This window comes from Phalaenopsis equestris, unplaced genomic scaffold (genome assembly GCF_001263595.1).
Source record: "Phalaenopsis equestris unplaced genomic scaffold, ASM126359v1 Scaffold000022, whole genome shotgun sequence".
NCBI lineage: Eukaryota > Viridiplantae > Streptophyta > Magnoliopsida > Asparagales > Orchidaceae > Phalaenopsis > Phalaenopsis equestris.
The window spans coordinates 666,716-682,213 of NW_018164464.1; the positions used below are offsets into that span (position 1 = coordinate 666,716).

Below are 15,498 nucleotides of genomic sequence, written 5' to 3' on the forward strand. Positions count from 1 at the left end.
TTATGTCTCAGAGATAGGATAGGAGGAAGATGATTTTGGTGAGGGATTGTTTCTTCGTATTTATAGGTGGTACGCGAGGTTACCGTTGGACGGTGTGGTGAACCGCGGAGTACTGTGTTCGCCGTGCTGCCCGCGGTGTATTAAGTGATTTCCGTTACGTTGTGGCGTTGTTTGGGGTCACGTTTGAGTTCCAACGGTAGAATGTTAGAGCAAAAGTTAAGAATAAGTGATGGATGAGATATTATAATATAAATATTTAATTAAATAATTATTGGATGGGTGTAATTTGAAATATATTATTGTGAAAAAAAATAATTGGATCATGACATCCTACCTTAATGTTCATGAGGATAGATTTGTAAAAGATGCTTTTTATATATATTATAAAATATTTCATAGAAATTCTTTTTATTTTTTGTATTTATTTGTAAATTAAAACAAAAAAAAAATTTATAGCATTGTAATGTAAAGATATATCATGCATCAATTTTTATTTTTACCTAATTATTTATGTTATTTTATATTTTTCTTCCCTTCTAATTTGCATGCAACACCACAATTTTTATCCATAGTACTTAAATTGTCAATTTTTTATGCATAAAGTTATGACACCAAAGTATTATGTATAATTATAAATATGAAAAATTATGAGTTAGATTTGTAAATAGTTTAAAAATTGCGTGGTATTTATGTAAATTTTCCAAAACATAACATAATATTTTAGAAAAACGGACGTTGTCTGCTGGCTTGATTATTTTATTATTTTTTTTAATTCATCGGTTTAATTGAGAGATTTATCGCTACTTCGTGCGGTTAGGGCAAATTAATCTTTTTCTAATAAGGAAACTATCGGGCAACCCATGAATGCCCCCGCTTGTATTGTTTAATGGTTATAAATAAGGCTGCAAACTAGGCGAGCTTGAGCGAGCTCAGGTTTGGCTATTGTTCGGTTTGTTCGAAATTGTTCGTGTTCGAAATCACCTCTTGTTTGAAAACGGCTCGTGAATGGTGTGTTCGTGTTCGACTCAATTTAAATATCTGTATTCGATTCGTGTTTAACTTGATTTAAATATTTTTGTCTATATTATCACAAAAGCTGCTATGATTTAAACTTAAATATAAATTTATAAAATATATTATTATATAAATAATGTGTAATATATTTTTATATAAATAATTATATAATTTTTTTTTTTATTTCGAGCTAAGACGAGCCGAACACGAGCGAATAAAGAGTTGTTCGTGTTCGGCTTATTTATAATTCGAGCTTTAAAAACTTGTTGGTGTTCGGCTCGTTTACTTAACGAACGAGCTGAACACGAACTACTTAACGAGTCGAACACGAGTTGTTCGCGAACAACGAACCTTTTTTGACCGCCCTAGTTATAAAATGCTAAATTCATATTAAATTAGCAGCATTTCCATATATATCACCCAATTTTTATGTATTTACGTATTGATACCTAAACTTTGCTTTTTATATTTATAATACTCGAATCTTCATATTGCTTACAAAATATTACCATTTTTACTTTAAAACAATAAGTGAAGCACACTTTTTAATGCATTGGAAAGGTGTCATATATGTAAAAATTGAAGTATAGAGGCTAGATATGTAAATACATAAGAATTGAAAGGTATGTATGTAAATTTTCTATTTAAATATTATGTTTGTAAGGTAGTAATATTGCAATTTCTTAGAAGATGCATGTATCAAAAGGTTGCTTTAAAATTCGTGAATTTAAGTCGCATTTTATAATTTAATATGACAATTACACAATAGCTTATCTTAAAAATTGATTTGATATATGATAAAAGAGAACTTAATTGGATTTTAAAATTTTTAAAGCCGGCAGTTACATACAAACCACCCGAAACTTGCTATTTACAAATCTATCATTCTCTTTCATTCATTTATCGAGTTCTCACTTAAAAATCAAAATTCATGGTAAAAACTCTACCAATATTTTTCATTTTTATCAAATTCTAAGTAGTTTGATTACACGCACAAAGAGGAAAGAGGGAGGGAGGGAGGGAGGTAATTTGGTGAGAAACTTAGGTTTCGTTTGGTGCCGCATTTTTCGAGCGTTGTGGCCCCAAACCGCGAAATTTTTTTTCCCGCACTTTCTTGTAGCGGTAGAGGCCGCTTGCCGCTAATCTAGGCTGAACACGGGCCGCGAGATTGACCCCGCGGCCTGACGTTCTCGAGCATTAATACCTTCTCTGCCCCGCTCAACTTCACCTCTCTCTCTCTCTCTCTCTCTCTCGATCCTGTTCGCCTCCTCACCTCGGCACAGAGACGCCTGCTTCGCTTCACCCCCCCACTCGCCTCTCCTCGTGGGTCTAAGCACCATCACCATTAGATTCACCAAATAACAACTATCTAATTTTGATTACGAATACATGATCAGATTGCTTCTTTTATAGAAAGATTTTCTTTAATGAAATCCAGTATTACTTCTTTTGAATGTCATTATTTGATTTTTATTTCATTATTTTGAATCTTCATTATCATCAATCTCTCTCTCTCTCTCTCTCGTGTAAAAAAATTTTCAACGATAGAGTAATAGATTAATATCACAATGTCGCACGCGAACATACACATAATAATAAAAATAATATGATGAGATAATAGAAATTTCTATATGAAAAACTCATAAAGAGAAAAAAACCAATAGTCAAATAATAAAAATAATATGATGAGATAATAGAAATTTCCATATGAAAAACTCATAAAGAGAAAAAAACCAATAAGTCTTGTCTAGTCAAAAGAATTTACTATAAGTTTACAAATGCAAATATACTATTACCCTACAACCGAAAAAAGGATTACAACATTCCTACACAAAAATGTTCGTTATACAACATTTAGGAGCATTGCTATTGGGAGTTATCGGTTGAGATGTGGGCCACGTCGTCTTCGAGGTATGCACTAGAGGGTACTTATGTTAATGTGTTGCTTCATAAGGTGTTTCGTTATTCTGCAATGTACATCGTTATGATGTTTCGTTACTTCACAATGTATATGGTTCTTCCATAAAGTGTTTCAGATGCTGTTACTCTTAAGGTCCACCAATGACGATGATAAGTAGCGGGAGGCTAATAGTGGTTGATGACGGTCAATGGGCGGTAGTTCATAATGATGGGCAGTTACCAAGGCACAAAGTGATCATCAAATCTTCAATCTAGAACAGTTTTGGAAACTAGCTGCTTCTCTCCAGGTCCAAGTTTCGACCTAAGTCTCTTTTCATGAAGAGAGTAGAGTTCTATCTGGTGGTGTCATGCTTCATAAATACTGCATAAATCTAAACAATCTCATCAGAGGTTCAAGGTGACTCTCTCGATTGAATGAGTTTTATGAACATTTAAATGCCATAATGATATATAATTGAGTGATTTAACAAATCTGGATTTACATGCACTGTCAGAACGTTTGATTTAGGTTGAATTTTTTTATATTTAGCTGAATTTCATTGCTAAATTCGCCTGTTAACGAAAGCAACAAAGCTAAAAAGAGCATAAATCCTAATCATACATAAATATTCCCAAAAGAAATTCAAGTATGACGAAATGACAGAGCTCAATATGATCTGAACTCCGACGAAACAAAGCTGGTAAATCAGCCAAAAAAAAAAAATGAAAAAAAATGAAAAAATAAACAAAAAATTCGAATTTAGGAGTGGAGGAAGAGCTCAGAAAGAACGCAGCGAATATATTGAACTAATCATTTGCTGATCGGTTCATAAGACATCATATTCTTTCATCATCGTCTCCCTCCAAATCATAAATGGCAGACTACGAGAGAGGAAGATGGGGGCGGAGTGGAAGATGGGGGCGGAGGCGGAGACGAATGATTTATATAGTGGATGGAATCAACCCTAAGAGGAGCAAAGAGTTTTAAACCGTCCGATTAAAAATCCGGCGGCTAGAAAGCCTTAACGGTTAACATTAATTTGTTGCATATTTAATTTAACAATAATACTAAGAAAAAAAATAAGAAGTAAAATTTTTTTTTTAATTAATCATTTAAAATTGGGGCATTTACATACATAGCATCTTATTTTGATTTATTTACATACGTAACACCTAAATTTTAGTTTTTTTTAGGGTTATTCCACTCAATTCTTTCATATTAGATTAAAAATATCATTATTTAATTTTTTAAGAAAAGTGAAGCACAATTTATTATATGTAAAAATTAATATTAAGTATGAAATATGTATGAAGATTTTGATGAATTGTTAAAAGCTTTAGAGGGGAATGGTGGTTAAAATATCAAGATCATACCACATTACGCTGGTTTGGGCTCACTTGAAATATCTCTTCTTAGAAAGTGGCTTAAGATTAGATGAAAGATTAGAAATGATTATTAGCGGCTACTTTATGATGCATCTTATGATCTGAACTAGATTGGTAGTTTTGGATCGATTTATAATAGTTAGGGTTAGAGAACAAGACAATGTTTTGATGTGCTCTAGCTTGGCCGGGAGCTATGAATAGAGGTTTAGACTTTGATTGTTGATTATTGATATTAAGAGGTTGTTAGGATATGAATGAGGGGTGGCGAACATTTTAGAGTAAGAATTATAAAAAAGATAATAAGTTCTTCAAATTTTGACATAGTGAACGACTAGTTTATCATAAAAAATTAATGCGAAGTAAAGTAGAAAACTTAATATGTTGATCGCATCATGGCAAGATCATATCTTCTTAGGAGTGGAGCACTCCATTAACAAATGTTTCACTCCAGATAAAGTTTAGGGATGGGTTAACACATCGGAATGTAAGCCAGGATTTATACTAGAACTTGCAAGTTAGACTTCACACATTGCCTCTTCATCATACAACTAACAATGTTGTGTTTTATGGGAGATTGTCAGAAAGAAAATTAAACCTTTGTAATCCTAAGAATCAATTTCATCAAAGTGTTGTTTGTAAACATATCCATATATTCAAATCATTTTCAAACTTTTACAAGAGGAGGTTGGAGAAGACAATAAAGAGGTAGATCCAAGTTAAGACCATTTTGAGCTCAGCCATTAACATGCCGTAATTCATAATTCCATCAAATTGACAGAAATAGATCAAAGCAGCCATGAAATCAACATTATTAATCAAATGTCACCAAAAAATAAAAATAAAAATAAATCTAAATATAAACCAAGATAAATCCAGAATGAAATAAAAAGACTAACAACAAAGTACAAGCTTTCAGCACAGAAGAGACCAATAATCATTAACATGCCCAAGCACAGCAATAATCAGAAGTCCAAACTGCAACTGCAATGGTTCATACATCATCAGAGCTCTAAACCCCCAAAACCTAAAACTAAACTAAACTTCCATCATGCCCTCGCCCTCTTGTTGCTACAAGCAGGGCACTTGTACTGCTTGATGTGCTCTGCTCTCGCCGGCGTGATCCTCACACATTTCCCGTGAAACCATCTCTCGCAGACATCGCAGCATATCCAGAACTCGTCGTTCGCATAGTTGTCGCCGCAGGCGCCACACAAAGTATTCCCATGTTCGTCATCCTCTTCTTCTTCTTCTTCTTCGCTCTCGTCGTCGTCTTTTGGGAGATCCACCTTCATGGCCTTTGTCTGAGAGGTGGGCTGTTCAGAAAAGGTTTAAATATCAAAACAACAATAATAATAATAATAATAATAATAATAATAATAATAATAATAATAATAATAATAATAATAATAATAATAATAATAATAATAATAATAATAATAATAATAATAATAATAATAATAATAATAATAATAATAATAATAATGCGTGGGTATTTAGACATATAGCACAAAATTGTATGTAACTATATATCTCATATCTTAATATCACATCAGAAATATCACTATTATCACTTTTTAAAAGTTAAATACAGATTTGCATGCATAGGTTTAAAGCACCAAATTATTCTGAATGTAGGTGTGGGATACTTAAATACATAAGCATTGCGTGCTACATATGACAAATTCCCTAATAATAATAATAATAAGGGGGATTAACATACATACCACTCAATTCTTGTGCATTTACATATCCAACACCTAAACTCTAGTTATAACATTCATATCACATCAAAAATACCACTAATTTAACATTTAAAAGGTGAAATGCATCATTCCATGCATAGATAAGATTGGCATATACGTAAAAATAGAAGTTTAGGTGGTATGTATGTAAATCTTCCTAATAATAATAAATAACTTGATTAGTAGTATAACAGATTTCAGGAGTGTTTAAATTACCTTTGAGTTAGATTTGTTGCTCTTGCTGTTGCCATTAGGAGTTTTTTCTTTAGACTGTTTTTTAACAGTTCCTGTAACAACTTCAAATATGGTGGGAAGGCTGTTAATCATGTTAAACAGCCTCTTCCTGTAAATAAAGAGAAGAGGTAAATCATGTTTTGCCCCATTTCTTATTCATAGTTGGAAATATATTAATGTTCTGAAGCCCAGACTATAACAAGATAAATATCAATTTAGACATAATCATAAAGTGGTCTATTTTAAAAAAAAAATAATAAGTTGATATAATTTATTAGGGGTAAATACTCAAAAGCAGTGCTGTGCAAAAGGATTTTTTTAATATAAGAAAAAAAAAAGACATAAACATAATACAGAAAGATTAGTTCTGTGTAAATAGATCCCTTAGCAAATCAGCGGATCAAGCATTTGAATCCTTGAAGAATCAATTTAATACTCTAACACCTATTCTTTCCGTTTCACAACTCAAGTTATCATGGTTATAGTTTTTTTTGCTAGTCACCTAGTTGGATTGTTATTGATGACATGAATAAAAACAAGTAACATTTACACACATACCACTCAATACCTTTGTATTTACATATCTAACACCTAAACTTCAATTTTTACACACACGGCCAGCCACCTTTGTAGCTCCTGTATAGTGTGGATCCGCACATCCCTCTTCGACCTCATTGAAGAATTGAATAGCCAAAGGATAGGTGGGGCGGACACTGACTAGGAAAGTCCACTGGCCCAGGGCATGGAGCAAACTACTATTGGACAACCAGCAGAAAGAAGTTAGCTGCTAGCGTACTTCGGTCACTCATGGTAACGTAGCCCCCTCTCGTACGCATCCCTCAGATGGACTTCTTTTTCCCACCTTACCGATGCATGACACAGTTCATTTCAATTTGTAAATGTTAAAACGGTGGTATTTTTGTGATATGAAAGATTTGGGTGGTATAAATAGAAAAAGCAAAATTGAACGGTACATGAATGGGTTTATGAAGACTATATAGATCACTCAGGACCAAATGATATCGATGACAATACAGATTGAGTGGAAAAGGAAACATAACTTTTGTATAGAGGTGGGAGGGTTGGCAATAAGCATGAGTTGCACTTAATAGAATAATGAGTTGATATTACCATAGATAGAAATTTTATAATTATATTTTCTATTGGTTTGTTATATTAAGTTGTACAACTTCAGGTTTCGAAAAATTAATATGCCACAAGTTAATTTAATCAGTAATGCCAAACTTTAAGTAAACACATTGGATAACAAGATGCTAAATGTTGCGACAGAAGAGTGAGTTGATTGTGCCTAAGGATAGTTAATGGAAAAGTAATGCATGTAACTGTTGCCAGGAAGCCTGCTTTCAGTCATAAAATCTGCGCAAAGCATTTTATTTCTCAAGTTGGAACCAAAAGAAGAAAGGGGCATTTATATACATAGCACCCAATTCCATGTATTTACGTATCTAAGACCTTTTCTTTTTTTCTTTTTTCTTTTTTTCTTTTTTACATTTATACCACTCAAATCTTTCACATCACATAAAAAAACATGCACCATTTTATTTTTTAAAAAGTGTAATATACCATTTCATGCATAGATAAGGTGGCATGTATGTAAAAAATTGAAGTATAGGAGTTAGAAATGTAAATACATAAGAATTGAGGGCTAGGTAGGTAAATCTTCCATGAAGATATTATAGAAAATCCATGAGATGAAGTAGCTTTTTGAATCAAGTAAGCTAATTCAAGAGACGAACATAGAGAGGACACTTAAATGTATGAATCTCAAAGTAGATAACAATAATAGAATGTCTCAAATTCTCAGATGTTCCAAATCTGAAGTATCTCATGAGTATTATGAGATAAAAAATTATCATAGAAACTGAACGATAAATTTTATAAAGCAACAATGTTTTATTAATTCGAGTGTTGGCAATGAAAAAATTGCTCATATATATGTTGTCAAATGAGAATATTAAAATATATGTATAACAAAATAAGAAAAATAAAATAAGGAATAAGTATAATAAAAAAATCATTGAGTTGACATCAATTGAAAATAAACTCAAATGGTTTGAGCATAAGACAATAAAAGACAAAAATATAGCCATTAGATGAGCAGGCAAGGAGACGAGGTAAATCTATGGTGACACTTGTTCAAAATGATTTACAAAGTGAAGGTTTACACCTTGCAATACTCAAAAAGAACAGATAGAAAATGAAAGTTAAACCATCCAACCCTTAAGAAGTTTGGATAAAGCTAATGATGATGATGACTGATGAGATGTTGATAATGTTGGAAATTTGCCTAGGAAATATCCTAAAAATTAGTGCAAAATTGCATTTTGCAGTGGCTATTGTTTGGTACCTGACAGGCAAAAAATGCAACAAAAAACTGTTGTACGCTAGGGAATGATACAGTTTTAATGTATGGTGAGGCTGTAGTTTTGCTAAAAAAAAATATATCAAAAAGTTTAGTTATTTTCATCAGCTAAAACTATTTTTAGGGGCATTTACAGACATACCTCACAATTCATATGTATTTAGATATGTAACACCTAAACATTCATATTTACATACATACCACTCAAATCCTTAACATCATATAAAAAAATAGCACCATCACTACACTTAATAAGTGAAATACAGCTTTTCATGCATCGAGTTATGACACCAAAGTGCATATAGGTGAAAATATCAAACTTTGGGTGTTAGATATGTAAATTTATAAGAATTGTGTGCCTGTGTGGTATGTATGTAAATTTCATTTAATTTTAATAGCAGAAAGATGTAATCTACACCTTTATCTAATCGGATTGAACCAACAGCACCAATTAAATCAAAGAAGATTTGAGACATCGTCCTATATTTCAAGTAGTACCTTTTTTTAGAGAAAAGAATCTCTAGGTCATTTATTCAACAAGTTTTCGCTTGGTATTTCATTGCAGCTGTGCTTTAGTATGCTGCTTGTAAGCATACTTTAGAACATGGCCCGAAATAAAAACTACTGAATGGTTTAAATCATTCATACATTGGCTTAAGCAACAAATGAATCAATCCAACCTCAAATAAATGGAACAGCATAAAATTATTTAATATCCATATATAAATCCAAAAATGAATAATGGAAAAATACTTGTAAGGGGGGTAATAAATTCTTAAATTGTGAAATAAAAATAGAAAAATTAAAAATATAGATATATTATACAGGCAGGAAATAGTTAAAAAAACTAAATAAAATCCAGAAATATACATATACGAAACATATTGAGAAAAATATTGAAATTCAATATATATAATTACTTCATCATAACCAAGCAATATATATGACCATTTACTATTCTTAAATTTATCTTCATTGATTTATATGATATGCAAATTTAGTGGTTATGATATTAACAGTTATCAATCAACATATTTAGAAATTAAAATGATACATATGTATGATAGTTCTAAATATCATTAATCTATTATATGTAATAGAGGAAATACAAATAAGAATATAACTTACAGTGCTATAAAATTAGGTGATTTAAAATGCATAAATGTCTTAGGAGTTGTGTCAATGAGTACATTATATAGGTTGTGTATTTTAAACTTATCAATATTGAATACTTATTAAATTCAAAAAAACTAAACAAAGTGAGAAAGGCAACTTATGCACTAGTGTTTAGTACGTTATATACTCCCACGTCTAATTGAAAAATGGCAATAGCATGGTGTTAAGCACCACGACGCTGCCATGTCATGGTGAAATTTTCATTTTTTGCATGACATATTTTTATTGTCTTAATTGACCAGACAAGGCTGCCCAATACATTATTAGATTCATAGAAAACAACTCCCCGCGCCCGAAATCACAAAATTATTTGACAAAAAAGCTGATTTTATTCAAAACCAAAGCAGACCCCCAAATCAATCAGTTTCATTGATAAGGCAAGCTATAATTTGAAAAACGCAAGCAGACATAAGCATATGTAGTCTTGTTAGGTTCAGTTTTGTTTAAGAGAGAAACACTGTTTTATTCTCTTTGAATCACTTCTAGTTAACCAATCTTAGAGAGGATTGATTAAAATGGTGGGAATGCCCACTGTTTTATAATTGAAATGAGAGGGCACAAGGGAATATATATATATATATATATAAGAATATTATGCCGGTCGTGTTTTTTTTTTTTTTTTTTTTTTTTTTTTTTTTTTTTTGTGGGCGTAGGGTGTAATAATTAAATTATTTAAAGATGATGTGATTGCTTGGAAATTTTATAATGAATCAAGGCCATGACTAAGAAGCATATATTCTAAAATTGACATCAAAGCGTCATAAACTAACACTTATTCAAGAAAATAGAGAACAAACTTCATGCGGTTATGGAAAGCACAACAAAGAAGAAATGATACACAAATTGAACCAAGGGGATACGAATAATACAGAAAAAAGAAAATAAAAGGGGATTAATGCAAAGTAACCAAGTTAAAAAAAATAGGGTTAACACTGAATGAATGGAAATTGGAGAGGATGAATTGAAAGGCCGGTGAGATAATTACTTGACTACTCAGAGCATCTGACTTTTATCCTTTAGTTTTGTTGCTCATTAATTTTGGTTGGGCCTAAATGGTAAAATAACAATAGAAAGCAAGAGCGCAAACAATGAATGTTGTATAATAGGTTTTTTCACTTTAATGAAATGGTCCTTATATGCCAAAGCGAAATAAGAAACAATTTCGCGATACGAAAATTTAAGGTTTTTGCTTGTGAGATTTACACATCTGCCAACACTTCCATTTTGTTGTGTTGTTAATGTGCACATCACATTAAGCTAATGTCAATACAAAGAACTCAAATTTTTAGTTAATTTCACTACAATGAATTAATGAACAACCAAAGAATTTAGCTAATTTAAGGCCCTCAGCTAGTAATAAGCTAAATTAATGACAGCATCCCCCTTTTTTTCCTCTCTCCATTGACACACGCTCCATATTAGATTTGAATATAAAACAAATTAACTATTTTCTTCAACGAAATTTACAAGTCCAAAATTCAGCCAAACAAACATTTAGTAATAATGACTTTCATGGCATATAAAATCTCAAGAATTAGCATACCAAAAAGTTGAACAACGATATCAGCTAATAATTTGTGCATGTAAACAAATAATGTACAACACAAGCATTAAAAGCTAAAAAAGCAAGCATAAACTGAAAGAATTAGACTGCAGATAATCTAACCAAAATGCTCTATGAAACTGTCACACCTCTAACATTTAACAATTGGGAATTTTACATATATACCACCCAATTCCGATCTAACACCTAAATCTTACTTTTAAATTTATACCACCAAATCTTTCAAATCATATAAAAAACACCACAATTTTAACTTCTAAAAAGTCAAATACACCATCTCATGCATGGATAAGGTGGTATGCAAGCAAAATTTGAAGTTTAGGTATTAGATATGTAAATACATAAGAATTGAGTGGAATGCATGTAAATCTTGCATAACAATTTCACATGATTTTATAGATACAATATACCTTGCTTCTTTGTCAAATCCAAAGCGTGCGCCAAAATAGAATGCAACAGCCAATAACCATGCATCGCTGTGCACTGCAACAAGTGACAGCCAGTCCTTCTCATCCATGCCATCCCTGGCAAAATTTATACCCAAAGCAGGCTCAGGAAGCTCCGGAGGGACTTCCTCAGCAGGTAAATTTACTTCCCAAGTCTCCGTAGGAAACCCATACAGACATAAGTTATCCTTCTCTGACCATAAATAAAAAAAGGGAATAATTTAGGAAAGTAACTTTATCATTCCAATAAATTTTATAAAACGGGCTAGAAAAAAACACAGATGGTTAAGAAAATTATATCACCCCCATTCAAAAATCAAGGGAAAACCTCCCCAATATACGAAGGGTTATAATAAGATACTTATCTCATTCAGAATCCAGTAACAACGAGAAAAAAAGGGTATACAGTGGAGCAAACTCACCAGGATCGCAGAGCTGGTAAAACTTCTCCACCTCTGCAGCACAGGAAAAGATATTATACCATCACCCAAAATTAAACGTACAAAAAGCTCAGAAAGAGAAACAGAGAAATACCAGTAGTGAGAGCCTTGATCATCCCGGCCCTCCTGCCCCTAAAATCCCTAAAAACCTCCTCCGCCGTTCGCGGATTGAAAGCACCCGGCCCACCATCCATTTGCAGCGTCACTCCCTAGAATACCGTCGTCAGCTCGAGAACTGACCAAGCGCTCAATTAGGGTTTCCTTAAGCAGAAGAACAGCAACAGATTCTCCCGTATCTATGCTCCCAATTTCTCCGAGAAGGATGGGAGGAATGAAAGTGTAGCTTGGAGGTTGAGAGAGAGAGAGAGAGAGAGAGAGAGAGTACCCTGCTTTCCTCCTGATTGCGATTCCAGTGCATCGGTTATCGGCGACCAAGTAAAGACCTAATTCGAATCAAATTTGGTCGATCAAAGTCAGTTCTTTAAATGTTTTTTTTATTATTATTTATATATATTTATAGGGGCATTTACATACATAGCACCAAATTTTTATGTATTTACACTTCTACCACTTCAAATCTACTTTATGCATTTTTGCTGCCTACATATTTAAATAACTTTAATATTTACGATATCCTTCAATCCAAACTCTAATATAAGCTCAATTGAACCTTTAAATCTTGTCCTACTATTTGGTTTGGTTTTCAAAACCTTGCTATGAACCTACATTTGAAAAACATGTAACTTTTTAGTGATTTGATGGTAGAAATCATATAATTGAAAAATACTTTATTAAATTATACAAAATGTTAGGATATTTGTTCATCGAGTTATTTCAATGAGGTAAAATAAGGATTTAAAAATGCTTAATATGTTTTTGGCCTTTTATTTTTATGATCGAGCTTTTCTCTTTAAAATTAAAATATTAAAATAATTTTATTTATGTAAAAATAATTTGCTTGGAGTTGGTCATTTTGCATAATGAAGGTGATAGTGCAAGTTCTCCTAAAGAGAAGGTGTGAGAGATTTCTCCACCCATGAGTGGTTAAGGAGTGATAATAACCATGGTTAGTAGAAGCTAGGCATATATGTATAGAGAATAAACTTAACTACTATTTTTAACCAAATTAATTGCTCTCTCTTAAGAATAAATATATTTATATAAACATCATATTGATATCGTGTGGACACATGAGAAGAGAAAATGAGGAAGATCTAAAAGCCCTCGTGGCTTAAGTTGATGAAGAGGAGAAAGAAAAAAAAGAAGGTTGTATCCCTCCACTAATGCATGAAGCCTTTAGTACACTAACAACATTTACCACACAAGCTTTTTAATTGATAAAAGCCATTTTGTTCATTAAAACACTATGCATGGATAATACATAAAGTGCTATAAATATTTGGGAGAACATAACTTTGGTTTATTCTTTTAAATCCTTAGTTTTAGTTGATGGTGACTCCTTAATCATATGTGTACAACAAAAATATGTTAGATTGAATCTCTCAGAGGAATGACCAGCAGCCGTGATGACCCGAAGCCTGAACGACCCGAAGCCTGGATGACCCGAAGCCTGAACGACCCGAAGCCTGGATGACCCGAAGCCTGAACGACCCGAAGCCTGGATGACCCGAAGCCTGAACGACCCGAAGCCTGGATGACCCGAAGCCTGGATGACCCGAAGCCTGGACGACCCGAAGCCTGGTTGACCACTGCTAGAATGATCTGCAACCTGGACGATCCGCAACTTAGAAGACCGACTTGGCCTGGACGACTGACCCAGTTCAATTGACCGAGCTGACCCTGCCGACTCGGAGCCGATTAAGCTTAGCCAGTCGAATTAGAAAGCAACTGGACATTCTAAAAAGGCCAGATTTAGGTTTATTGGTTTTTGGTATAATAAATTTGTTGATCTTTTAAGCTAAGGTTGTATGAAACTGAATTAATACATACTCAAATACATAACCTAATAATTATATCTTAAGTGTTTGAAGTGCACCCTTTTTAATATTGTAGTGTAAGGGTGTGTTTGGGGATGCGGTGCGGTGTCACATCGTAGTTTTTCCTATTTGACATTACTGTATTTTACTTGTGTTCTAGAAAAGCTGTAACTTAAAGCAGTGCTTTCTACCATATCTGGCTACCCGCGTTGGCTGTAAAAAAACAGTGGTTCAACTTTCCTTTTAAAAAATTTTCTTAAATAGTCACCGCAGCTTTTTGAGCAGTAGCTTCTTCTTCAACAGCTTTACCGCAGCTTCTTCAAACAACTACAGCTGCCCCATATAAACTCTAAGTTAGGCCCAATATTGTTTAGGAAAGTCCTACTAGGAGACTTTTTAAGAGTCGAAATTATAAAGATATTGACTTTTCAAAAAAAAAAAAAAAGTAAAAAAACTTCTAATGAATAATTATTTTTCCACCATCAAAGCCAATGTCAAGTTTTTAAGTCATGCCCATTCAACCATCAATAACTTAAGCAATCCTTTTCCTCCTTGTTGATTGAAATGTTCGAAAAAAATTCCAAAAATTTTCTTTTATATAACCTTTTAAAAAATTAACGCCACATTATTAGCACAAATATATCATTTTCTTCATTAAAGATGCCATCTAGATTAATAATTTCTTTCATGTCAACTCAATCACCTTTTTTTTGGGTTTCTTAGAGCCCCCATATTTATCATCATTTGCAAAATCATAATTTAGAATTTCAAATATGACCTCAATAATCTTTTGTGGCTTCCCTTTTGCACCATTAATGAGTACATTGTTAACTTTCATACTAGCTTTATGACCACAAGTTAATCTAAAGCATTATGTTAGATAATTATAAAGAGAAGGCCTAATAAATTGCAATCCATCAGCCCAAAAAAGGAATTTTTGTTTCTAAGTTGTAGTTAGTTGAAAACAGCAAGAAATCATCTATTTTGTTTAAGGAAGATTTACATTAATATCATTCAATTCTTACATATTCACACATCTAGCCCCTAAACTTCAATTTTTTACATATATACCGCCGTTTAATTATTTTTTATGTGACATGAAACCTTTAAATTTCAAACAAATATTTTGATGTGATTTAGATATTAAAATACAAGCATTATTTATTAAAAAAAAAAGAGGAAAATTACAAACATACCAACTATTATTATATACTTACAAACCTAGCACAAACAATATTTAATTATATAACACCCAAATTCTTGACCCACATCAAATA

General features: G+C 32.4%; 1 protein-coding gene across 1 annotated transcript; it reads right to left on the minus strand.

Annotated features, from left to right (window-relative positions):
- Positions 1–5,158: 5,158 nt before the first annotated feature.
- On the minus strand, positions 5,159–12,761 carry LOC110018456 (PHD finger protein ALFIN-LIKE 8-like). Its single transcript, XM_020715775.1, has 6 exons — positions 12,670–12,761; positions 12,379–12,519; positions 12,267–12,299; positions 11,809–12,037; positions 6,258–6,384; positions 5,159–5,612 (listed from the first exon to the last, which is right to left on the minus strand). The coding sequence occupies exons 2-6, from the start codon at positions 12,476–12,478 to the stop codon at positions 5,346–5,348; spliced, it is 756 nt and encodes a 251-aa protein (XP_020571434.1). The 5' UTR covers positions 12,479–12,519; positions 12,670–12,761; the 3' UTR covers positions 5,159–5,345.
- Between the last annotated feature and the right edge of the window lie 2,737 nt (positions 12,762–15,498).